Source organism: Rhinolophus sinicus, linkage group LG01, assembly GCF_036562045.2.
Source record: "Rhinolophus sinicus isolate RSC01 linkage group LG01, ASM3656204v1, whole genome shotgun sequence".
Lineage (NCBI taxonomy): Eukaryota > Metazoa > Chordata > Mammalia > Chiroptera > Rhinolophidae > Rhinolophus > Rhinolophus sinicus.
The window spans coordinates 15,016,301-15,042,586 of record NC_133751.1 but is presented as its reverse complement, the minus strand read 5'-3'; the positions used below and the strand labels follow the sequence as shown (position 1 = coordinate 15,042,586).

At 41.5% G+C, this 26,286-nt stretch overlaps 1 protein-coding gene across 2 annotated transcripts in view; it reads right to left on the bottom strand.

Annotated features, from left to right (window-relative positions):
- ADAMTS5 (ADAM metallopeptidase with thrombospondin type 1 motif 5) overlaps positions 1 to 25,021 on the bottom strand; it is a 47,651-nt gene extending 22,630 nt beyond the window's left edge. The window contains exons 1-4 of one of the 2 annotated variants that reach the window (XM_074326371.1): positions 24,901 to 25,021; positions 22,717 to 24,569; positions 10,845 to 10,977; positions 235 to 402 (exon numbers count right to left, since the gene is read on the bottom strand). In XM_074326371.1, coding sequence (XP_074182472.1) covers positions 235 to 402; positions 10,845 to 10,977; positions 22,717 to 23,823 — 1,408 coding nt within the window. In that variant the 5' untranslated portion in view covers positions 23,824 to 24,569; positions 24,901 to 25,021. Of the gene's footprint in view, positions 1 to 234; positions 403 to 10,844; positions 10,978 to 22,716 lie in introns of both variants that reach the window. The other variant, XM_019729873.2, reaches the window with a different exon arrangement.
- Between the last annotated feature and the right edge of the window lie 1,265 nt (positions 25,022 to 26,286).

The window sequence follows — 26,286 nt, the reverse complement described above, 5'->3', positions numbered from 1 at the left end:
CTTTCTTTCTTTCTTTCTTTCTTTCTTTCTTTCTTTCTTTCTTTCTTTCTTTCTTTCTTCCCCCTCCCTCGCTCCCTCCCTCCCTCCCTTCTTTCTTTTTCATTTTTATTTTAAACCATCTAAATAACCATTGTCCTAGAAAGCAAGGTGAATGGCATGAGGATATAATGAAATCAAACTTGTACTAATCACACATTTTCTTTCTGAGGCTATGTTGTCCTTAAAAATACATACCATGGCCATCATCCAGGAACTCTGTGATGGTGGCTGAAGCACATTTGGACCAGGGCTTGGACGCATCAATGCTGGTCAGGATGGAAGACATTAAGCGCTTATCTTCTGTGGAACCAAAATTCTCTTCACAGAACTTGGAATCATCATGAGAGAGGCCAAGTAGATGTCCTAAGGGAGAAGGTATAGGAAGTGCAAATAATGAGTGGTTTTGCATTTTTACTTTTCTGTGACCATTATACTAGCACTTGTCTTTTTTCATTCAATAGTATATGAGTTCATTTTAACTGTTTTCTCACGCAGAGACTAGGCCCCCAGGGAAATTAAAGCTGCATGTAGTTGGAAGAGGTCCCTTTTGGTGAACATTTAGAGGAAACCTGAAAAATTACACTAAGGCGTGGATGTTCCCATAATCCATCTGGATCACATATGCTCAATGATATGTAGAAACAAGGCCTTATTTAGAATCCAGAATCTGCAAGGCAACTATAGGGTTATGTCATAGCTCTCACTACATAGTCTTATGATTACTTGTCTAATTTTCCACTTTATTTGATCAACCATAATCCCAATGAGATCAGAGAACATTTCCCCCCATTGATGGTTGAAACGTCTGTGTTTAACTCAATGTTCTACAGATTGCACATACTTAGTAGCTGACTTCTATTTTCTTGGCTAAGTAAACAGGTAGCTATATAAGAGATGACTGGGGGTGAGGGTGGGAAAGAAAAAGGAGTCAATTTAGTAACTTGCCGGTTCCATGCAAATGTAAGCTTGTTTCTTCCTTTCATTTCTTTTTGTTATTTAGTAAGTTGTGAATGTTACTACGCTCACAAATGAATGGCATACTTTAAAAATATACCCATTTCCACTTTAAAAATGTCTAAAATACCAAGATGCCCATCATGGAGTGTCAGAGCTTGAAGAGAATGCAAACAGTAGGAAGGTAGTGAGTGTCCAAAACCACTCAGCTAGATGGTGTTCGTGCTTACCCCCCAACCACGTTCTCTGCGATCCTAGCCACTGCCATCTGCATTCTACAATGTAGATATTATATCCCAGAGTACAGAGCAACATTCTTATAAATCAACTAAAACTGTTTTTATTACATAAGATTAATTTTCACATAGTCTACGAAAAAAAAAAGACATTTTCCAAAAAATCTAAAATGCTGTTAAAAATAACTCTAGGTTAGCAGTTTGTAGAAACTCCAAAAGGTAGGCAAGAAATACTGCTAGTAGTACCTTTTTTGCAAAACTTTATAGACTCATACACACATCACTACAAAAGAATGTAGAAAATCCTATAGAAAAGTGATCACAGCATTCTCTATGGGTTTCTGAAGGCCAAAGGCAGGAACTTTTGCCATTCTGCCAAAAAAGTCCACTGTGCATCAGTAAAACCCAACAGAGATGAAATCTTTCACACTGTATTCCAACTGCTTTTGGCCAACTTGTTAAATCACCAACACCTCATAACAAAATTGTGCATTGAGCAGCTGGTTGCTGTTGTGGCTGAAATGAGGTGGCTAAGGCTTGGTGACCGTCAAAGTCTCCACGTTTTATGCTATTTAGGCAGTTACTTACTTCAACAGCATTTACTAGGCTAGTACGTTTTCTTTGGGAAAGCCCCCCCCCCAACCACTCACACTTTGTTTGGTCAGTAGCATAAATGTGCATCACAGTCTGTAAAGCATGTCCCAGATCACATGCGAAAGGATACTGGCAGGGGCTCACCCACTTTTGGAGTGGTATGTTGAGTTTTTCAGGGAACCACAGAGCTCACAGAAAAACAGAGGCTTTCATTCATGTCCTGTTCAAAATGGCTTAAAGTTACTTAGTCCATCAAACACGTGTTGAGCATGCACTCTGTGCTTCTTGCACTTTTCCAAGGTAGAATCTTTATCAGCTGATATTGGGATTTGTGTGGAAATTTCACACTTGAGTTTTTTCCACTGGCATAGAAGAGAGGGAGGGAAAGTGGCCTAAGGTGACCTCTGCAGCATCATATTTATTTGCATCCAGGTTTTACATTAAAAAAATGTGATTTTTGCATTCTATTTCATATGATAAGTCTTTTTTATTTAATGGACTAATAGTCTTTTTCCTCCAAATCTATATAAATAGTGCTTTTCATATGCATTTTTATTATTGCATTAAGGAATTGTCACTTCATTTGGAGGGTAGATTTTAGATATCTGATTTGAAATTCAGGTCATGCGGCAAACACCAAATTTACTTGGAGGGGCCCAAGAGAGTACCTCACTTTTTCTTTCATACACCATGGTATGGCATATAGTTTTCAAGATTTCAATTATATAAGCAAAGCAGTTTACCTAAAAATAGTTTGGTATAATTTTATGAATTTTTTGGCATGCTCTTTGACATAATAGTGTGCATTTTATGCTCCCTAAACTTACTGATTTATCAGTGTAACTTAATTTCTGCTGAAGATACATGTAAGGCATTCTTATGTGGCCATCAGAAAAGATTACCATTCTGAGCATGAACGACTTTTGCTTCCACTTCAGCAAGAGCTAAAGGGGGATGTGAATTCTGTAAGATCGCCAAGAGTCAGTCAGGAGTGGACTTCTGGAGGGCCTGCTGAGAGAGACGAACCCTTCAGTGGGCGGGTGAATGTTCTGTCCTCCATGAAAGAAGTCTGTCAGCTGGCTGGAACAGGTATGCTCTCTCAAGAGCAATGAGAGTCACGGGCAATGTGAAAAACATTTAGGCACCCAACGAAACAGGCAGGCACTTCCACAGAAGCTGGAACCAGGGCACTGAAAGAGACCCATGTGACTTCCTTGAAGGAGCCAGACAGGAATTGAAATGGGAGATCAATGTGAGGGATGCTTGGATGCTCTTCAGGAAAGACGTGACACACATAGTAAAGGCAGTGAGCAGAAAAAGAAGTGGTATTTGCAAATGTGATTCCCCAATCATTATGCTAAGGCATCTAACATCATCTGAAATTTGCCATTATCTTTGAGCCCTGAAATGACAAGGTACATATAAAAGCATAAGCTATTTTAAAGGGACACTCCTAGTAAAGACAACACACTAGAACATTAAGAGCTGATCAACAGAGACAAATCCAGAATCTAGGAAATTTAAAATGTAACGTCCCAGCTGACAACAATATATTTCATGTTGTGAAGGGGAATCAGAATTTATCATTGTGTCACCAATCACCTAGGACATCCACCTTTTCCAGTGAAAGTTTGTTCATGAATCACCCACAGAGAGCCTTAAAATTACAGGTGTGGATTGGACATTAAGCATTTATCCCACAAACTGCCCTTAACAGGATTAGCACAACTGGGATTTACACATGTGCCCCAGAGAGCAAAATAACAAATGAAGACTATAAAGAAATGTTGGAGAAATTCATTGCTGTTTTCATCAAAAATGTATATTATGATGAGTTTTTAGAGCAATGCAGAGCGATGTTATTTGAGGGGTGAGGTCTTGAAGGAGGCAAGGGGATGGAAGCCAGAAACCCATCAAAAGGCAATTCTTAACCTCGGAAAGACAGAGATATTTCTTTCTCCAATCAAAGTATAGGGGGAAAACTAAAAAGTGAAGAAGTTTCAAAGCAATTTTGAAGAGTAAAAGAGGAGCTCTGAGGAAGCTCAACGAAGCTCCAATAAAACAGAAAATGATAACTCCTAGCGAAAGACCCAAGGCAGAGGTAGATTCAGGGTGACAATTCACTGTCAGGGTTTCCAGTAGAGGTCCCCAAGTCTTGATTTAAGGAAGAATTAGTATTTGTATTTGCAACCACTTATAATCAGAAGACATGCGAAAGACTGAAGAGCAGTTTGTTTGCTTTAACTAAGTCAAGCAATCTTATTTACATTCATTACTAGTTTGCTTAGTGAATCTTTCATTCTTGATTGATGTAACTGGAAACTTCTCAACTAAAATTCCCTGTCAATTAAGGACCAAATACACTTGTTAGTGGGTGTGCTTGTTAATGCACTTCTATATACTAAATAAGAGAAAAACAAAGAAGTCAGTGAAAGTTAGAAAACATAACTGTCTAATCCAGTTTTTTCCCAGGTAATGTGGACCTCAGAACTGTATCTTGCTATTTTAAAGTCACTAGCAAAAATCAAGGTGTAACTTGTAAGTGCTTTTGTAGAAATTACTGATTTCTTCTTAATAGATGGTAATTCATATCATAAATGCAACAGTCATGCTAATGAGTGCCCATCACACAAAGCAACATGAGGAAGGAGTTTATTTCAATTAGGCTGAGGAAATGAATTTCATGATAAATTACATCACAGTAAAGTCTATAGGGTAAGAGTCCAAGTTATATTTTTAGATTAGAAATGATCTGATAATTTTTCTAGTATAATAATCCTCTTTTTAAATTGGCAAATGGGTGTCATTTTATTAAATAAGTCTCACCTTTAATATTCACAGTATAGATTTAAAATCATCTTGCCTCCCTAAATTCACAAGTGCAGCTGGTATTTGAAAATCTGAGATAATGTACACCCGGGTGAAGACATATTACTTTAAAGGAAAATGTTGGTTCAGCTTCTTATTCAACTCAGGTATTACTGTACAACCAGGGCTGACTTACAACATTAACCTCGGGAAGGAAATTGGTTGTTTTTCTAAACTTTGGTCTGCAAATTAAACAGAATTTCAAGCTCTTGTCTCCTGACCCCATACTGACCAATGGACAAGGGGACACAACACCACATCCTGAAAAAAAAATGTCACAAGAAGCTCTGTAATGTGTTTACTTAAGAAAGCATGGCTCAGATGAAGCATCTGTTTCTTAATGAGGTCATGTTTTTATGTTACCTAATTTTCCAGCTGGGATTATTGAGGTGCAAGAAAGTCTTGCCAGGGGGTGAAAAAGTAAGTCAGTAGCTCACATTGAAGATGTCAGGGTTTGAAAAGTGAGTCAATAGCTCACATGGGATCAGAATCTAGAATCCTTGAAGAAAGAAACCAGAAGCTCCAATAACTGGACCATTCCTGGCTATTCAAAGACAAATTCTTATGTAAAAGTGATAGAACTCTTAAACTTCCATTTCAAAACATCGAAGATAAATGGTAAATGTTGTATCAATTATGGGATTTGGACGGAAGAAATTTTTTTCACCTTATAACTAGCTGTGTCACTATCCTTTTGAATCAAATTCAAGATATGGCCTTCAAAATGGAACACTGGTGGTTGCCAGATGAGAGGGGGACTGGGGGGCTGGGTGAAGGGGGTGAAGGGATTGGGAAGTACAACTTGGTGGTCGTAAAGTAACCATGGGGATATGGAGGGCAGCATGGGAGAGCATGGTTAATGGGGGTGCTGGACTTGTAGGGGACACTGCTTTGTGGGTTGTATAGATGTGAGACCACTGTACTGTGCACCTAAAACTAGTGTAAAATAATGTTGATTGTCAGCTGTGGTTGAAAAAAAAAAAAAAAGGAATACTAACCAGCCATTAGAGGATAGCATCAGAATCTTGGGCTCTGGAGCCAAATGAATTGGGTTCGAATTTTAGCCCAGCAGTATACTAGTTGAACTTTGACATGTTTAGAAATTTCTGTGTGTCAATTTCCTCCTTTCTTGGATGATGCATTAAAAGTACTTATCTCATGACATTTTGTGAGGATTAAATGGCATAAAAGAGGCAAGCTTAGAATATAAGCTTGACAAATAGCCAATGCCCAGTGATTGTTAGCTAACTTTGTTGCTCTCACTGATATCCCAGGTTTGTTGTACTTTTACTTATGGGTATTCCTATCTTTAGTAGTTTTGAAACATTTCAATATTCCTAGACACTCTTGATTTGGGAGAAAAGGGGGACTCTTCTAATCATAAGAAGAAACACAATCATGCATTAAAGTGTGTGATATAGTTGCTTTTTATGACACCTTCAACTGGTTGGGTTGCCATGCATGTGACAGACGAGCTATAGGCCTCCCCTAAAGAAATATGCATTGGGATTTGATTACAAACAATCAAACAAACACCTGGCACTTAACACTCAAGCTCTCAATTCTGCTATACATCTAGCCAAGGCCTATCCCTACCTTTCATCTGGGGACCAACAAAGACATAGTGTGGCATTGCTCCAAACTATATAGAAAAAATGCTCAGTTTATGTTGATTAAAGCTATGGGTGTGGAAGTCAATCCCAAATTTAATCCTAGTTTCCTTTCACTTCACATCTCACAGCCAGTCCTGACATCTGATTCTGTGCACTTGGCTTTGGTCTATGGTGTTTCCAGGGCCTCTGCAGCTTTTCAAAACACGGCCTTGTTTAATCTAATCATCCATGGGAACATGGTCACACATACATCAGCACAACCAGAGAACCTGCTCTAACCACAGCAAAACACAGGCGGTCAGCCGTAGTGTCTCAACCACTTCCTAAGTCTCCAGCTGAATATTTGGCTTTGACTTTTTCAGTTCCCTGACTTTAGCTTAGGAAGCATTTTGGAATCTTTCATGGTGAAGAAATTCACTTAGCACGTTTTATAATTAACTACCATACTGCAAAGCTTCGGCAAGTTTGCAAATCATGGATTTCATTAGTCTAAATAAAATCAGATTGTTCCCCCTAGCATGTTAGAAGCTGGCCCAACATCAATAAAATTATTATTTTGAAGAGCCATGTGTGCAGCAGGTGAAATCTTTATTATTTTAAGCCAATAATCAAAGTTTGACAAGTTAAAAACGTAAACTCAAAATGTCAACTTACATTCACTTGAAACTTTCTACCGTTCACATTTTTATTATAAAGTGGCAGTAACCCCATTCTTGCCTCCAGTCAAGGCACAGGGATGGCGCCCTTGTTCTTGATCCTTTAAAGCAACTTTCATAAACGTCCTAACAATTTAGTCAATGTTTATGTGCACATTACATAGAAAGGAGGACAACAAACGATTACTGCCTATGGAGTGGCTATATGTATCAAAATCTGTTTTCCAGAAGCCCGTGTTGGCATCAGTTGCCTATGTATCTCCAAAATCTAGCTCTTTTTTAGAACAAAGTAGCAAGAAAAGAGAAATGTTCCATTTTATATGCGGTACCGGACAAGAGTCACAATTTGAATGGTTCCCTTAACCCACTTCATTCTGACTTGAACACCGTGGATGGAAAAGGTGCCAGATGGGACTTTATCTTATTTGTTAATTCTCAATACAGGACATTTATGAGATAGAGGAGGTAGAAGAACAAAGGAGATTTTGATTCAAATACAAGGACTGTGTTTTCACTATGTATAAAAAGAGGACACACAGGGGCATCCCAACAGATACTTTAAGTTGCTTAATGGAAGTGTGATTCTTGACCAAATATATTCTTTACAGTTTATAGAAGAAATGAAGTAGTAAAATTATGGAAACAGCCTGGAAATTTTCTCCACAACTTAGGTTTTGAGCACAGAAACATATGTATGGTCTGTGTGCCTGAAGCAAATTGTACATTTTGGAAAGGGCTCAAACAAATTCAAAACCCTTCTGCAAACCCAAGGTTTCACGGCATCATGTTCATCACCATACATGGCCTGGATATATCACCTCCAAATCTGGAAAGTAGGAAGCATCTAATAAAGGGGAGGGGAGGAAACTGCATGAGAAGAATGGAGCAGAATCAGAATCTGGGGCATGGTTAGCTTGCTGTATAGCTTCACGCAACAATCTAAAAATAAAGCACTGGAAACAGCTCTGCAAGAGGCATTACCAAGAATACAATGGCTGCAGAGGCCAGAGTCTAATCATACACAGATGATTCGGAAATATTTTGTGAGGTTATCTTCTCTAAACTTTGTAAGGCTCATACTTTATAACACGTGTTCACAATTTTTAGGCAAAAAGAAAATTAAAGAATAATAAAGCAATTAGAAAATAAAGTGAATGAAAGCCAGATCCATTTACGAGAGGGGAATTAAATCCATCTTCCTCTATCCACAGACCTCAAATTTCTCGCATTAAGCCATATGTAATGCAAAAAGGAAAATTAAACAGGCAGACTTTGAATGGAGAATGAATTGTAGAGGCTTCTAAAGAAGGAAATAGATATGACTCAATCAAGAAATTAAAGGAGACTCAAGGTTGTAGTCATATAACGAAGATTCAGGTTTGATTTTTCACATAGAAACCCATATTTCTCCTGCACTGTTGTCTTGTAAAACTATGTCCAGTTTTCCCGCACTATTAAGACAAGTTCTCAAGTTCTTATGGTGCGTGCATATCTAGTTTTAATAAAACATTTGTCATCAGCATCTGTCTTCTTGCCTCTCTGACTGCTGCATCTGCCTGTGTAATCCAACCCTTGGTTTAGGGATTCAGGAGGGCTGGGAAGGTGATGCTGAAAGGTTCTTCATTCCAGTCCAGTTGGGAGTCAACGTAGCCCCTAAATAGCTGCGTTTACTGCCACAGTGGTTCTCTGTACATGGCAGCCTCCCACAGGCTATCGATGTGTGAAAATGGACCAGTGCAGGATTGAAGGAAGACATAGCCCTTCTTCCAAGGAATTTGTAAACTCTTCATTTGAAGATCAGGATTTAGGACTCATAACATTATGGATGGGTGATGCCACAATTCAGCTCTGTTCCTCATTTCTCACCAGTTCTCTACCTAGTCTGAGATGAACCAGCTGCCGCCTTCTCAGGGATTTAGAATCTTTTAGGACTTCTCTCTGAATAGTCGTGATTGATTACTGGTGTACTTTTAAAATCTTCTTTGTTTAATTATAATCCTTTTCAGTATTTGGACTAATCTCTCTTAGTTTCAGCTGCAGAATCGGAAGGTTGCCTTGGGCAGTTCTCACATTTCTCCAGCTTAGTCATTCATGAATATACATAGATAGGTAATAAATATTGATTAAGGATCTATATTAGGCTATAGTTTCAATTGGTTACTTTAACAGGAGTGAATGAGAGACAAATGAAGACATAACCACATCCCTGAAGATGAAATGACATATGGGTCTTTCAAACACTTTCAACTTTTCTACAGTAGCACATCAGAGAGCCATGCCTCATTATTAGTCCACCTTACAGGGAAGAAAAGGATTCTTAGGGCATCTAAATCATTTGTCTGATGTAAAACACAGAATACGGAGACACAGCTGGGACTTCATCTCCGATCTGTGGCTCCTTAAGCAAATAATGCTCAATTAATAAGGTGTTAAATTGAATTTTTATCAGATGCTGTTGAATAATTATTTATATAACATAAATACTTTGTGTTTTTCTGCTTAGATGGTAAGAAAGACATCAGTTAAGAAAATTAAATTCATGATTAATACCTAAGAATTAAAATTTAACTACGATGTAACTACTGATTTCTATTTTACTGCTGTAATATACCAATTTATGCAATTACACCTTTGATTTGAAGTTATTTGAACTCCACAAAGAAAACATAGCAGGTAGAAATTGGCACCTTGTGAAATCTGCTCTGCCTACTAGGAATGTGAAAAAAAAGTTTTAATGTCTATTTAAAAATTACAGTTTTAGCTTAAAAAATGAAATCTATTAATAAAATATAGCAAATAATGATCAAAACACAATAATTATCAAACCACACTTTGCCCCCTAAAGATGATGCTAATAGGTAATACATACATATAAAACGTAAATGAACTATTTAATTAAAAAGCAAAACAGATGTCTAGGTGAATGCAACAGATGGTATCTATAATCTCCTCAATTTGGTTCTAAAAATAACTCCACGAAATAGGCATTGTTATTCCTATATTTCATATATGAAAACTGAAGCTTAGAGAGTTTAAGCAATAAGACCAATGAGACACAGGTAGAAAGTATTTCACCAAGAATTGAGCCCAGACACATCTAATTCTAACATCTAATCCTAAGTACTAAACTAACTTTTCATCTACCTAGTGGTCTACCTAGGTCACTGATTAGGAAACATGTATTCCTAATTGCTGAGATATTTTTCAACAATTAACTCAGTCCTAAACTTCTAGTGTTAGGATTTAGATGGGTTTCTTATGACAAACAAATCAGTTAAGTAACATTTTAAAACAAACCCTGTTGACTGGTAGCCCTGGTTTCATTTGCTTTGCTATTAAAAACTAGACAGGCATGTTGACCATAAGCTATTGATTACTGATGACAGGAGCCGGCAGTGTATCACTCGCATGAAATACAACATGATAAATTCCTGTGTTTAGCCCTGGATGAGTCAATAGAGCCTTGGGTAACTTCTAAGAGGAACGTCTCTGCATTCCAGAGTCAACTGTGAGAATTTTCCTCTAAGAGTCATTTAAGGATGCTTAAAAGACAGCCGCAGGAGCGAATTTTTTGCAGGCTTTTAAAGGACACTGTCATAAAGGAAACATCTACTAGACGCCTGACTTTCCCTTCCCTCTCCTTTAATTAGTTAAGCTTAAAAGGGCAAATATTAGGTTGGTGCAAAAGTAATTGCAGTTTACAACGTTAAAAATAATGGCAAAAACTGCAATTACTTTTGCACCAACCTAATATAAACATATTCACTCCCCAACGGTGTAGCTGAACCAGGAGGAATCTGGAATTAATTGCCAAATGCTTTGGTTCCTGTTGCAGCTGTTACAAGTGTTTGATTTGGCGAGGGAAGAGAAAAGGAACTGCGTACCAATTTCGTGAGCCACAGTGAAAGCTGCGTGGAGGCCATCGTCTTCAATCACAGCACAGCTGCGCTCCGGAGAACATATGGTCCCAACGTCTGCCATTCCCAGGGTGTCACATGAATGATGCCCACATAAATCCTTCCCGGGAGAAAGAAAGAAATCATTAAAATCAATTTAAAACCAGAAGGAGCCACCTTGTAGAGCCACTTGCTCACTGCAAAAGGCAACACGGGGGTATGTTTATGGTATCACCTGTTCAGCTCTGGAAATGTTCCAAAGACAAACTAATGGCATCAACTTTTCTAAGCTTCTCTGCATCCCAGAAGCACAGAAGGATGTTGGGACTCAACCACATTTAAAAAGATGTCATAGGATTGTAGCTTGTTCACTACAATAGCCTCAGAGCCTTAACAAAGCTGTATCCCATATATGCAGGCACATATGTCAGCATCACTTTCACATATGGTCAGGCTTAGGAAAGTCTTAACATTCTGACCTAAATTCATGCTAACTTTATCAGAAGGCCAGACTAATAATCTATTTTCCATCACAGGGGCAAACCGAAACCATGTATTTGTGGTAGAAAATGAATTTATCAGTAATTTGGATAGAAAACTAAAATTTAATCCCAGGGTAATTCCTCAAAAGATCATCCCTTAATTGTCAAATTGAGTTGTAATTTCATAGGTTATGTCTCCCTAAATTTATGCACTCCTATTGATAGGATTTAATGTGGTATTTCTCAACCTGATCGATCCTTAGAAAATACACGTAATATATTTGTCAGGCGGGGAGGCCTGCGGGGTCTCTGCTCCCGCTTCCCACATAAAAACGTAGGATATGGTGAGGCCAAAAAGGAACACCCACGAAGCCATAAGTAGGGGAGTCATACCACTATATTCTCTCTGGCGGCACTATACTCTCACTGGAGGCTGGATCCACACTGTCCGCAAACTGCCATCCGCACTTGCCAGCCCAGCCGCCATCTTCTTGCTAGCCCCATTCTTCTCCCCTCTCTCTCCTAGCATAGCCACAGCAGTTATATTAGTGGCCAATGGCTCACTGGTTACAGCTGACGGCCAACTAGCCACAGCTGATGGCCATCCAATCACAGTTGATGGCCATTTGCTACCTGAGCCAGCACCTGTCTATGTGAGGCTGAGAGCCTGGAAACTACTTTCTGGGGCTCTGCCCCCACAATATTGTGCTTATATAATTGAGTGTATGTATTTTTCTGGTGAGAAGTTTTATTTTAAGGGATGCTAAAAGAGGAACATGATCATGCCCCACTAATGGTTAAAAATTATAGGTTTACATGAAAGAGATACCAACAAAACAATTTAAAATTGTGAAGCATAAAGAGAAGATATAAGCCACAATTTTTGATATGGTAGGTTTGTAATGCTGGGACACTGGTCCCACTCCCCACACAAGAACGCAGGATATGGTGATGCCAGAAAGGAACAACGGAGCCATAGATAGGGGAGTCATACCACTATATTCTCGATGGCGGCTGGTCGAGACACAAATGCAAACATCCGCCAGTACCCCAATGAGGGGTCTTCCTGCACCCCAATCTCACTGGTGGTGGGGCGAGACACAGGAAGTAGGATCCACATGATCCGTAATTCGCCATCTGCTCTTGCTAACCCCACTTGCTGGCCGCAATCTGCCATCCGCTTCTCTGCCCACCAAGCAACCCACTAGCATAGCCACGGCAGTTACATTAGTGGCTAATGACTAACCGGTTACAGCTGTTGACCAACTAGTTTCAGCTGATGCCCATCTACTACCTGAGCCAGCACCTTTCCACAGGAGGCCGAGAGCCTGGAAACTGCTCTCTGGGACTCTGTCCCCACAAGGTTTATAATGATAAACTTTCCCCTACATGCTATTTGAGTATTAATGGACATTAGAATTTCTTGTGTTTGACAACTGTTTTCAATGAAAATGGACAATGTGTACATTTATATCCAAAAAAGCAAGATGCCATAGTATTCTAGTAAGCCATAAGTGAATAACTGTAGAATGAAAAGATTTTTAAAAAATAATAATTACTATAAAAGATGATGATTTACTAACTGAAATAATATGTGTTGTGTCTATTGAAGCTGTCATCTTTGTATCCCCAACTACACAATGTCTGGCTTATGATAGGAACTTAACAAACATCTGCTTAGTAGAGGTGAATTGCGACATATAGTCAGACACAGTGTAGACCTCACACACCTTTAGTATTCTGTATACTAGCAAGACCTCAACAGACTTCAGGAAACCAGCATAAGATATTATTACTGCATAACCAATTGCACCTACTCATTTTCAAGATACTTTTCTAACTCTTCCTTATTTTGCTGCATAAAAATTAAACCAAGGGGAAAAATATTTAAAAGACATACCCTATGATCTTTTAAGTACATTTTCAGCTCCTTATTGTGTTCTATGTATTATGAGACCCCAGCTGTGATGAATTACACTCTGGCTGCCATATTATTATAGCTTCAGACAGTGGAAATCTCAGCCAAGGAATCTTGGTGAATCAAGTCACCAAACCAACAATAGCCTACCAAAGTTTCCTGTGTATCCTTATATGTCATCCCGTGGGATCTCAAATTACAGCTGTTGAGAACAAATTAGTAGTTTTTAAAATTGAAATTGGAACACACTTCTGCATAATAATCAGTCTTTGAGATAATAATATAGTACAATACATTTTTTAATCCATTTTCCCCCAATCATTTTAGTAGCTTTAAGACCAAAGACCCAGGTCATGATTTAAGTGAATTGCTAGACACTCTAAGTTATTTCTGCACACACATATTTTTTAAACCAAGATTTATGTTCATCTTCACAATTTGGGGTTTGTTATCTCTGAGTAATAAAATCCAGGAATTGTTTCCCTTTCTTACTCCTTACTTTATTAATAAACTTGGATAAAGAACCACAGTGAATGGAAATGGCCCTCCTGTTCTGAATGAAGTTTAAACTGGATTTTTACCATGGCTATATTTACTGGTAATCAATTGCTCATTAGAGGCCATCAATCCTCCTTGTCATCCTTGAGCTGCATTAAATGCATTTGGCCCTTTGCCATGGGAATGTGTGCATGTGACAAAATTATGAACAAAGCATTATGTTTTTTAACACACTGATTAAACCCCTTGAGTACAGAGCCACACTGTATATTTCAGTAACTATAATTATATAAATTGGCAACCTTTCTATTGAATTCACAGAATTTCAAACATTGCGGCCCAGTTATAGTTTCATCCCCAGGATTAACAATAAATGCCTGTATTTCTTTGCAATCCAATGTTCATTCTGGTGTATCAAACTCAACTTGTGTAACAAATTAAGAATATGGCACATGATACTCATGTCTATTTTTTACTGGTGATTTATAACATTTACATGTGCAAGCCTTATTTGAAGTTTACAGGAATTATTATTATTATTATTATTATTTAGAGTAGGATTAAGAATACTATTGGGGCAATAGCATCTATCTATGTATCTATGTATCTATGTATCTATGTATCTATGTATCTATCTATCTATCATCTATCTATCATCATCCATCTGGATCTGGAGGCAGGGGATACTAAAGAAATGTGAATCACATACAGTATTCACATAAGAGGTAAATAACTTAAAAGTGCTGACAAGAGTTTTTATGTTTGGTAACTGTAAATCTACAATATAAGTTACATCTTTGTTATGTTAAAGATGGTTCTTTTCATGCAGGATCAATGTCTTACCACTGTGGCGTAGACAGTAATGCAATGGAAGATTTAGTAAAATGTGAGAGTTGCAAGAACATGCAGAGATTTAACCAGTGGTCTTGTAGTATGGTGGTGGCCAGGAGACATGACTGGGACATTGTATCTAACTTAAAAGTAGAGCCGGGATGGTCATCAAGAACAATGAAGATTTGACAGGGAAGTCAGTGACATGGTGACCATTCACCAGGTTTGGCCATTTAAAGGAATATGAATGTGGCAATACCTGTGATTTAGCATGGAATTTGGAAAGACTAATTGTATTCTCGACCTATTCTTGCAGTTGGAGTTGGGGCCAGGGAGCCAGCGAAGTATGCTACCTTGAGAAGCAGATGCCAAGAAAAGAGTCTAACTTGGGGAATCCTAGAGGTCAGTTCTGGGTGGGGAAAATGGGCCAAGCAGATGTGAACGTGCAAAGAGGACTGACTGACAGGAGGTGAAGGATTTCTAGCCTTGCCTGGGAGATGGATCGCTGATGCAGCATATATGTGCTGTGGGAAGGGCTAAAAGGAAACACATGCTGATAAGAGCAGGTATTGTGACAACTGTAGTAACAGTAGTCAAGATTAAGGAAGGATACCTCATATAGGAGAATCTGGAGTTAAATAACAGCAACTTCTGTTTCTATAGGTATTACCCCCTGGTAAGGGCAAGCATGAAGCTCAAGGGAAGAGCACAGAAGAGGGTTTAACTAGCCTTGAATGTCTACCTATCTGTCCACCCAATTCCTATGAAGAGTGATTAGTGACAGAAGAATTAATCTGGCGTGGAACATATTTTAGTTATAAGTATTGTACAAACATACATTTACACACTATAATTCATATTTGTCCTGTGGTTCTGATTATTGAGGTGTCATTTGGCTTTCTGGCTACCTATACAGCAACCTCAGTAATAAAGGTCTTGATTTGGATCTCAGTAGAGACTATATTAATTGGATCTGTTAGTCCGGCGATTACAATAACCTATTTTATACAATCTCTACCCATGCTTCTGGATACAACTAAATAATACCAAGCATACAGAGGCCAGCTGGATTAGGGGCCGAGAGCTCCAAGTGCATTTATTCCTAAAACAATTATTGTGTGCCCACAATCTGCCACACACTGTGCTAAGTACTGTCACAGTGGTAAATAAATAAAATAAGATCCAATCCCGACCCTTAAGAAACATCAGGCTCTACTGAGCAAAACATATGCTATAAGTGGAGCAGATTGCAATGTGCTGTCATGAACAGATTGTGGAGGGAATGCAGAAGAGGAATCGATAAGCTCTCCTTGGGGAAATCAACAAAGGTGGCTGGAAGGAGGTAATTGGATCTTGATGGATGAATAGAAGTCTGACAGTCTTAGAAAAAGGGTATTCTAACAAGGAAAGGCTGGTGAATACATAAGGGGGTGTGTTTGGGGAATGACAAGCAGTTTGTTGTGGCAGTATACAGGATTTGTTAGGTGCAGGGCAATCAGGGGGAGCTGGAAAGATACTCGGGGCTCAGAGTTCCAAGACAGGAATTTTTCTCTGAATGTGAGGGAAGAAGGGGAAAAAGAGGGGGAGCAAGTTGGGGATTTAGGAGAGTAGATGCTTGGAAGAGGCATTTTGGAGAACGGGAATGGAAGCTGATTAGCGATAACAAATGGAAGGTAGATTGCTCTTTAATTCTAATGCCATTCGTAAAAATCATTATGTAAATAAATGATATGCTTTGAGACAAAGTTCCCTCATCATTAACATCAGGAGTTTGGATCAGGTGATCCCAATAGCTTTCCAACTATTAAAAGAAAACACTCCAATTTATAGATGGAGAAATTAAAGCTCAGGGGCAGTAAGTGTCCAAAGTCACAGGTTTGAGACTGGGGCCCTGAAATTCAAACCTATATCTAAAAACTCCAGTTCCTGAAGTTACTTCACCATGCTACTGTTAAATCATCACCTCTGTTATTCTCAACATTACTCTTATCTTTTACATCCATAAACTGTGCCAGGTTAAGCAAATTCCTTTTTTGCAACAAATATTAATAATACAGCATAGTGTTCATCTCTATGGTGTGTTTGGGATAACTCAATAATTTAGAGGCATACCAAATATACAAAATGCACTAAGAAAGATGTTCCAGAAAACAAGAAAATGGAAGTGCAGGATAGGAAACCTGGTGACATCATTAACTTGCCTCTTTCACGTACCACATCTGATCAGCCATTGTAAGTCACTGACTCCATCTACCAAATGTCTCAGGGAGCTTTCCTGTATTTCTTATTCATTCTATTATTTCTTCCTAACTGGAATGTCACCTGAGGCTTCTAACTGGTCCCTTTGTGTCCTGTAACTTCCCTAATTATATGCTGCAATTGGTTACCTTCTTAGGGCCCGGATCTTATAAGATCCCTCAATTCCTTTAAAATTTAAAAGACACACTAACCTTAGCCTGGCATTGAACCTTGCACAATGCAACGCAAGCTTCTTGTTGGCTTCTACTGTACTATCATGGCCCATCCTTCCATTATTTCCTGTACAGCTCATCAACATTTCTGGCCCTAACCTTAGCCCAAATATTCCTTCTGCTGGAAAGGATTGATTAACTCACCTCAATCTCATTTTAACATTTCTTGACTCAGTCCCTGCTTCTCAATTTCTAATGCTAGTGCTTTCCTTGAGACCATTTCAAGTCTCCTCTTGAAGATTACTGAAATAGTCGGCAAAGGCTCCCCCTGGATCCAGGACAACTACTTAGGCCAGAAGGCTCATTCCAGAACACACCTCTGGCCACTGCTGTTTTCTTTCCATAGATTCCCACTGAATTTATTTTATAATTTAAACTTTTTAGTATGGCACTATGGACTGACTTGGGTTCTCCACGAAATTTGTATGTTGAAGCCTTAATCCCCAAAGTGACTGTATATGGAGATAGGGCCCCTATCTCCATTAAGAAAGGAGGTAATTAAGAAGCAAGGCTATATGATATCATAAGGGTGGGGCCCTGATCTATAAGGTTAGTGTCCTAAAGGAAGAGACACCAGAGCTCTTTCTCACTCTTCCTCTCTCGTTCTCTCAATCTCTCTCTCCAACCATCCTTTCATCCCCAAGTCCACTGAGAAAAGGCCATGTGAGCACACAGCGAGAAGGTGGCAGTCTACAAGCCAGGAAGAGAGTTCTCACCAGAAAGTGAATAGGCTGGAATCTTGATCATGGACTTTCCAGCCTCCAGAACTGTGAGCAAATATATTTCTCTCGTTTAAGCCAACCAGTCTATGGTATTTTGTTTCAGCAGACCAAGCAGATGAATACACATGACGTAACATTTCTTTTCTAATTTGGTTGTTATCTTCTCTAGACTAATCTATCATTCTTGCATCCTGATATTGTCTGTCCTATCTCATCTACCCCCCTCCATTTCACAGAATCAGCATGCTGCCTCTGGACCATTGCACATGATAGTTTGCTGGCTCTGCAAAACCTGTCTTCTCCTTATGGGTCTGGCTAACTCCTACTCTTTCTTCCAAAATGAACTTAAATGGGTTAGACAACCTTCTTATGTACTTGAATGATAACTAATGACCACATCCATCATAAAAGTCATCATGCTGTACAGCAATTACCCATTTCCTTGCCTGTTTCTTGGAACAGATTCTTAGAAAAGGGGCCACTTTTTAAACCCTTGAATCCCTTTCTGCCTATTAGAAACATATTGAATGAGTAAATTAATTATAATTTTAGAGAGCACTAGGCTTAGACCAGACCACTTTCTCTCTGCCATTTGTCAGCTGTTACTCTGAGATTATTTCTATTTGAATGAATGTCCTTACCTGTCAAATTATGACAAAGATAATATAGCTGCAGACTGTTGAAAAGATTCACTGTAAAATGGTTTATGATGACAGACAGTACATTAAAAATGCTCAATAATAACGCTGGCTGATTCCAGATAAAATCTACCCATCCTATAAGGGCCAATTCAATTCGACATTTGCAGTGAAGCCTGTATAAAGATCCATAGGCAGAATTGACTGTTCCCTCCCCTGTCCTTTGGCACTTTGTTTATAGCTCAGTTACATCATTTATCAGAGTTTCCCTAACATTAGCATGACTTACACATGTATGAGCTTCCTCTCCCCTGGTGGTAAGTCTTGGTGGGCAGGGGCCAAGTATTCTTAGACACCTCAATGAGTGCCACACACATAGAAGGCATGTGCTGAATGTGAGAAAGACAATAATGAAACAGGTTCTGAGTATTGTGCTATATTGTATCCAATGGACTTTAGATTTTTCAGAATATTCCTCACAGTTTATTTATTTTTAAAATTGAGGTATAATTAATTGACTTACAGCATTATGTGAGTTTCAGGTGTACAACATAATGATTCGATATATGTATACATCCTGAAATGATTACTACAGTAAGTCTAGTTAACATAGGTACAGATTTTCTTTCTCGTAATAAAAGCCTTGAGGATCTACTCTCAGCAGCTTTCAATTCACCAATCATTGTTTTCAATGTCAACTAGAACTGATTAATCTGCTTCCAGTCGTCCCATTTCTGAGTTATTTCACCTTTTATTGATTGCAGTTGACCTACAGGATATGAATCGTTGCTAAAGTTCCACTCTTGACTTTAAATGGGGTTTGAACTCAAATAAGCAATCGGATTTGTCAATCCAGTCAGCAAGCAAAAAAGAAAAAGCACATCCTTCTCCCTCTTCCAAGCTTCTGATCTCCCTGTAGGGCTCCGTATTGTTGGAACCTAACAAAGAGCCAGCTTCTAAAGGAGAAATGGTATCCGTGGAGTCCCCAAAATGGCATGGTAAGGCAGAACTTAACGAGAGGTGTTAGCTGAGAGATGCTCGCCTATTAACTGGCTCACTGATAATTAATGTAACTGAATGAGCCTTTTCTATTGCACAGTCTCGTAGCTGGTTCAATTTCAATCCAAAGCTTTCATCCATGAAGGAGTGAAGCTTTTGGTGTTGTGTAGAGGTGAGGGGATGTTAATCATTGACAATTTTGTTATCAAGCTGGTGGGGCTTTTGTTTCTAAAAGAGCACATGGTTTCCAAAATGGGTGTAAGAGTTTGTCTTTAAAGAAACTACTTTAAAATAAAAGAGCATGCCAGGAACAAGGAAAGAATTCTGGAAAGCAAAATTAAATCCTGGGGAGATTGGATTTCTACTGTTTGATGGCAAAAGTGGTGTGAATTCCAGCATTAAGTGCCATTCCAGAATAAAAATGGCTCTTGTGCCAGAAAACCGACTGGTGCTAAAGTTTCTCTAATTAGAACAGTACTGAGTGCTGAGGTACAGTCCTGACAGTGAAGTGTGTTAGTTTGATAAATGAATTACTAGTATTATTCTGCTGACTCCCAGACACAACGTTCAAGGTGGCCTCAACTAGTAAACAGGAGTGGAAAACATATCCTCACACATTTGCTTCATGCCTGAAAAACAAGCATTGTAGGAGAAAACATCTGGACACACAATTTGAACAGTTCTCAGAGCCCATCAAAACATGGATTTCATGGCTTAGCGTCTGGCTGCTAAGCAACGTATTTCTTACATCAAAACAGAGTTGTAAAAGTAGGATACTGGTGCCAACTTTGGGTATTTCCCATTGAAAAAAATAGCCATGAAAGTTTCTCTTTAGGGCTTACGATATCCAATTTCCATGGGACAGAAGAGCTCAGATCATTTCTCTTCTAGCCCTCTTGTTTTCCACATTCTGAAGAATTAGGTGGAGATTAACTTTACATGTTGAAGTAGTCTCAAATGAACACAGCATAAAGTCTTTTAATATTTTGCTCAGCCCTTTAATTAATAGCACTCTTTTAAATTAGGTGCATATATTCATCATGCACATGCTTTTCAAATATTTGGTTCTCATCAAGTCTGAGGTACATACCAGAGGGCCAGCCACAAACCAAATGAGAATTGCTTTACAAAAAGTGTGCTTCTGCTTGGCGAGGAGACCAGGGAGGAACCATGTAAAATACTTTCCATGCGCACACTAGTTTGAAAAATGGATGTTATTATAATACTTACTAAAATTAAGATAGATTGTTAATTTATTTCTCCCTTGCTTTTATCTATTTAAAATACACTGATATGGTTCAGAGCTTGGAAAATAGGAATTGTTACCCATTCAAACAAAGAACAAGTCTAGAAAAAGCAACAGGCAGATCATTTAGAATCACTGACGAGTTTTCCTTTTTTTCTGGGAAGCAATTAGGAAAATTGTGGGGCAGAAGGTAAGAAGCAACGGAGTCTTCTATTAGTTTTTATTTATCTTAAAAATTATGGAATGTGCATTTGTATTCAAAAATGGAAGTGCACTATTAGAATGTACTCTTTGGAGCAGTATGCCTACAAAAGTATTTTTTCCTCTGTCGTTGGAGAACTTCCTTCCATAAACTCTGTGAAGCCTCCTTCTTGGCAGACTCTTGTGATGTAGCAAAGCAAGAAATCCAGACATGGAAAATTGCACCCCCCACCCCCCCAAAAAAAAAAAAAAAAAAAAAAAAAAAAAACAACCTTGGAAACCAAATAAGAATAGTTTTACAGGAGAATTTCACTTCATCTTGAAACCTGCAAATTGAATGTTCTTCTGTTTCATAGATTTATGTTGTGCAGAGAAATTAAAGGATGGCTTCCAAGAGATCTCTTAATGAGGGAGAAGATTTTACCATGGTACATAGCCTCGTGTCCTGCCCGGTTCTCCCTAAACTGCTGCCCTCTGCATCTTTGTTTGCATGTGGTTTGCATTTATGTCCACCCCATGAACCACACGTGTTTCTCCACCCCAAATTTATCAACACTTTCCCTTCATCCCAGGGTGCCTTAGTAAAAACAGGAGAATTAGGTAGTGGAGCTGTGTGATTCTGAAACCTCCTGCAAGCGATCATTGAATTTCCTGTCCTTGCTCAGGTTACTCCATTTCATACCATGATTTTGAATATTTCAAAGTTTCTAATCCTTCATCTGTCCTGGATGGATCTCAAAAACTTAAAGAATGAGCTTTAAACGTTGATGCTTACCAGGCATCTGAGAGGCAGGACTAAAAACTGCCAATCAGAGTAGAGTTGTGAATACTGAGGGGCAGAGCTCTGAGTAATCCAGGCTCAAAACCAGCCCAGACTTTGTGTCTGAATGTCACACTTAGATGGTGGTCTAATGACTGTGCAAACAGATACTCTATTCCTCCCAGAACTTCTGGTTCTATAAAGATCAGTTTCTTTCCCTTCCTGTAACCATCTTCTTTAAAAGAGGAAATCCTGGGAAAACATTCTTCCTCATGTCTTGACATTTTGCCCAGATCTTTCCACACTGGGGCTTCAGAAACATTCATCCAAAACCCAGAAATGTAAGCTGGATGTGACCTTCCACTGGCAGCTGCAGAGGAGCGGGCAGTGCCTGTGGTGCCCTGGGCAACTAGGCAAAGAAGTTACTAAGAAACATCACAAGATTGCCTTTCTCTGTCCTTCTCCCCCTCCCACATTCCTTCCTTCACAGGAAGGAGATTCCACCAAGATGGACATGTAAGAACTGCAGAATGAAAAAAAAAAAAGAAAAAAAAAATGAGAGTCCTTTCTTCAGGAAGTCTTTCTTCAACTTAATATAGAAGAGGTTTAAGTAAGAAGGTATGGACATTTACAAAGGAAGGTCATAGATAAAAGTGACTACAATGGAGGGACCATCAAGCCCTGTCCATTAAAGACAAAGTTCTATTTTGGGGTTCACTGGAAAGTAGAAGATCCCTGATTCCAAAGACAAACTTGCTTTCCTTTTTCCCCCGGTTTAGCTATGTACACTTCCCCAAGCGTCCTAGTCCCTTCTTACCATGTGTATGTATCCACAACACCAGATCCCAGTCTAGAGATATCCTGCCTGATTGACGAATTATCTAAGTGGGCCTGGTTCTTTAAAGCGGGATTGCAGCTAGTGCTACCCTCAACACAGGACCAGAGTTGGAGGCTGGCTGGGTTTCCTGCAAGAAGCAATGAGGCGTACGCATAGTGGCAGGTGACTTGTGAGAGAAACAAGACCGTCAGTAAGACTGTCGCTTTGCCCTACCTCTGTATACCAGTGCTTGGACCCCCCACCCAATTTGACCTACCTCTCGAGTGAACAGGATGGCCGCGTCGTAGTGCTCGTCATGGTCATCTCCTAGCTGGTTGTGCTGATGCTGCCACTTGCAAAAGTTCTTGAGAGTGGTGGCCGCGTTCTTGCTCACTTCCAGGCTCTTGTCCCTGTCGCCCAGCACCACCACCTTCACTACGGCCAGACGGATGTGGTTCTCGATGCTGGCGTGACTGTACAGCCGGTTGGCGATGGATGCCAGTGTCAGCAGGTAATGCTGCAGGCCCCGGCCATACATCTGAGCCATGGACGCGTCAGCTACCAGGAGCAGCTCCACCTGGCGGGCCCGGGAGATGGAGCGGCGCCGCCGCCGCCACCACGTCTGTGGTCCCTGGTCCCCATCGTACGAGGGAGCCGACTGGTCCAGGAACTGCGGGGCGAGCGTCCAGCGTCGGTCCGGGCTGCTATGCGGAGGGGGGCGCTCACGCGGCCCTGGCGGAGATGCGGGGGTCTCGCAGCTGGTGCGCGGCGGCAGGGCCTCAAAGCTGAAGCCCTCGCGAGTGTAAGCGTGCGGGATCCGAGCTGACCCGTCTCCGTACACGCGCCCAGCCTCTGCCTCGGCCCAGGGCCCGAGCAGTAGTGGCTTCAGGGTGTAGCGCGCGTGCTTAACCGCGAAGAAGCCGTCGAGACCACCGCAGAGGTCAAAGACAGCCAAGGAGCGGGGGCTGCCGTCCACCGTGCCGCGGTAGAAGCAGTGGCCCCGGTGGCGCCGGGTTGCGTTCCGCCCGCCTCCTGCGGGCACAAAGCCAGCGGCGCCCACCGAATCATCCCGCTCCAGGTCAAGGAGGAATCTCCGGCCCCCGGCGTACACTAGGTAGCCCACCTTGCCGCCGCCCGAGTAGATCTGGTCGATGTTCTGCACGAGCCCGCCGGTCCTGCGCTGAGGCTCCAGGGTGTGCGGGTGGCCCGGAGGCTCGGCCCGCTCCTGCGCCTCCTCCGCCTGTGGCCGGTGGGGCTTGGCGGCCCCTGCAGCAGTCCGAGGCTGCCCGGCTTTATCCTGGGCAGGTGCGGCGGCGGAGCCGGCGGCAACCAGGGCCAGGCGGAGCGCGCACAGCATCAACAGGGACGCCCACCGGAGCAGCATAGTGCGCTGCCCGCGGGGAGGGGCTGCGCGGCAGGGACTTTATGGGTATTCGTTATTCGCTATGGAAGTTACCGGGGCGGGAGGTAGGGGCACACACACACACACACACACACACACACACACACACACTTGCTTGCAAGTTGAGTTAAGTGTCGGAGGGAGGGGGACCCGGCAGCAGTGCCAGCCCGTCCGAGCCACCGTGCCAGCGTGCGAACTTTTCTTTGTTGGTTTGGAAAATGTTTGGATTCGTGCTCCGGAAAGACGGGGAAAAATTTTTGAAAGAGAAAAGCCGGGTTGTGGAGATTCAGCAAGTACAAGAAAAGGGGGAAAAGCCAAATCCACCCCTAATGCAGCCACTATCGCTGCACGAAAAAAGTAAGGAAGGTGCCGCGCACCAGGCGGGCAACTGGTGCGCGCTGCCTCCCGCCCCCGTGCTGCCCGGGACCCGCTGGCAGCCGGGGTTACAAGCTCCGGAGCCCACTTCCTTTCTTATTTTGTGGGTTTCCTTGACTCTTCTGGAACCAGTCGAAAGGAAAGAAAGAGAGGGGAAAAACCCCTAAAAATTAAAACAAAAATGCAAGGGTCGGCCTCCAGCGAGCCAGTGAAGCGGCGCGTCCGTGTCCCTTCGGATGCAGTGCGTTCCTGCCTGCGGTCATCCCCAGTCGGCCGCTGCGAGCGCGGAGAGCAGCGCGAGCGCTGTGAAGATGCGAGGAGGTGGAACAATGAATTTATAGCGGCATGCCATCCTGCAATGGCAATTTCAACAATTCGTCACTGCAAGCTGCCTCTTAAAGGGAGAGCTTCCCCCACCACTCCCACCCTTCCCCGTCCGCGCCTAATCAGATGGGGGAGGGCGGACGAGGGGGGTGATCGAGGAAAGGGAGACCGGGAAGGAGGAAGGGACCCGGCGAGGTGGAAGGAGGGACGAGGGAGGGAGCAAGGGCGAGAGGAAAAAAAAAAAAAAGAAAAAGTATTTGGGTAAGAAAAACAGAAGATTTCCTTGGCCTCATTTAAAGCCACAGCGGCTCCGGGTTCGTCTATTTCCCAACGAATCGGGGTTGGCTAACCTCGGCTTACCTCATCTCCTGAAGGGCTGTTTGGTGTGTTTTTAAAGTTACTTAGACATTTCAAGTCTCTCCCTGTCTCCTTGTCTCCAGCTTTTCTTTCCCTAGGTAGGAACTTCCTGCCTCAATTTTTTCCCCTTTGCATGCGTGTGCGCTTCGGCCTCGCAGACCTTGCCACTCTATCCACCAGCAAAATGCTTTCGGCTTCCCGTGCGCCCCCTCGCCCCGCGTCCCTCTCGCCTCCTCCCAGCCGTCCCGGTACCGAGTTTCCTCCCTCCCCATTCCTCTCGGTTTGCGCGCTCGGATGGATGTTCGCCGGGTAGGGCTCTGGGTGACTAACTTCTCCCAGCCACCAGCAGAGGGGCCGGGCAGCCAGAGAGCTCAGCCGCTTCCTGGCGCGTCGCGGCGCCCTGGGTGTTTCCGTGCCCCCGGCAGGGCCGCCGCGGGCCTGGGAACTTCGCGCCTTTGTGTTCCAGCCGCGGGCTCCCCCCTTTCTCAAGCGTGCTTTGCATGAGTGCCCACAATCTGTCACTTAATCCTGGATGACTGGGACTTCCTTTGCTTTGCTTTAAGAATGCTGGGCCGGAAAGAGTTAACTCTTGTAAGGAATTGCAGGTTTTTTTTTTTTTTTTTTAAATAAAGTTTAAAAAATTTGTACCCACACTTCTTCCTTTGGCTGAAATAATAAATGATAAATACTCATATTTGTATTTACTCGTATCTCTCCTAAAACAACCACTTATCGACCTGTCTAGCATTCTCAGAAATTTCTTTAAGGAGGAAAAGAAGACCAATGGGGGATGGGGAAATCAGGTTGGTGTTTATTAGTACAGGAGTGGCATTGTCAGTGCGACTTGGTTTCTACTTCTTCGTTTCCTCCAATTAACAACTAGAATCGGACAGAAGGAAAAACCTGATGACTTTGTAACCACTACCTGGTAATGGTTAGATCTACTGTGGGAGCAGGAACATCCTGTTCCCCTATGATTCTTCAGGCAAATGAATGACTACATAGTGAAAAATGAATCCAGTGTAATTAGCACATTTCTGTCCTTCCACGTGTGTTTAATTTCCAGGGATGCGGAGGCCTCTGTGGACTCCAAGATACCAGTGGTTTTCCAGATCTTTGCTAAAAGATCGGATTACTTTTTCAGGGAGAGAATCAGGTGGGTCCTGGACTGACTTGAGGTTTTCAGAGTGGTGATGAACCCCAGGAGGGAAACCTAGAATTGCCCGGCAATGATGCCCATCACCCTGTCCTAGAGTAGACTCGGGAGTCATCTGGGAGACGGGAGTGAAGCATGTTCAGAGATTTAGTTCACATTTATAACTGAAGTGATCATGGGGGTCCCAGACCAAGGTACACCCCTAGTGGATTCTGAAATACTTCCAGACCTAG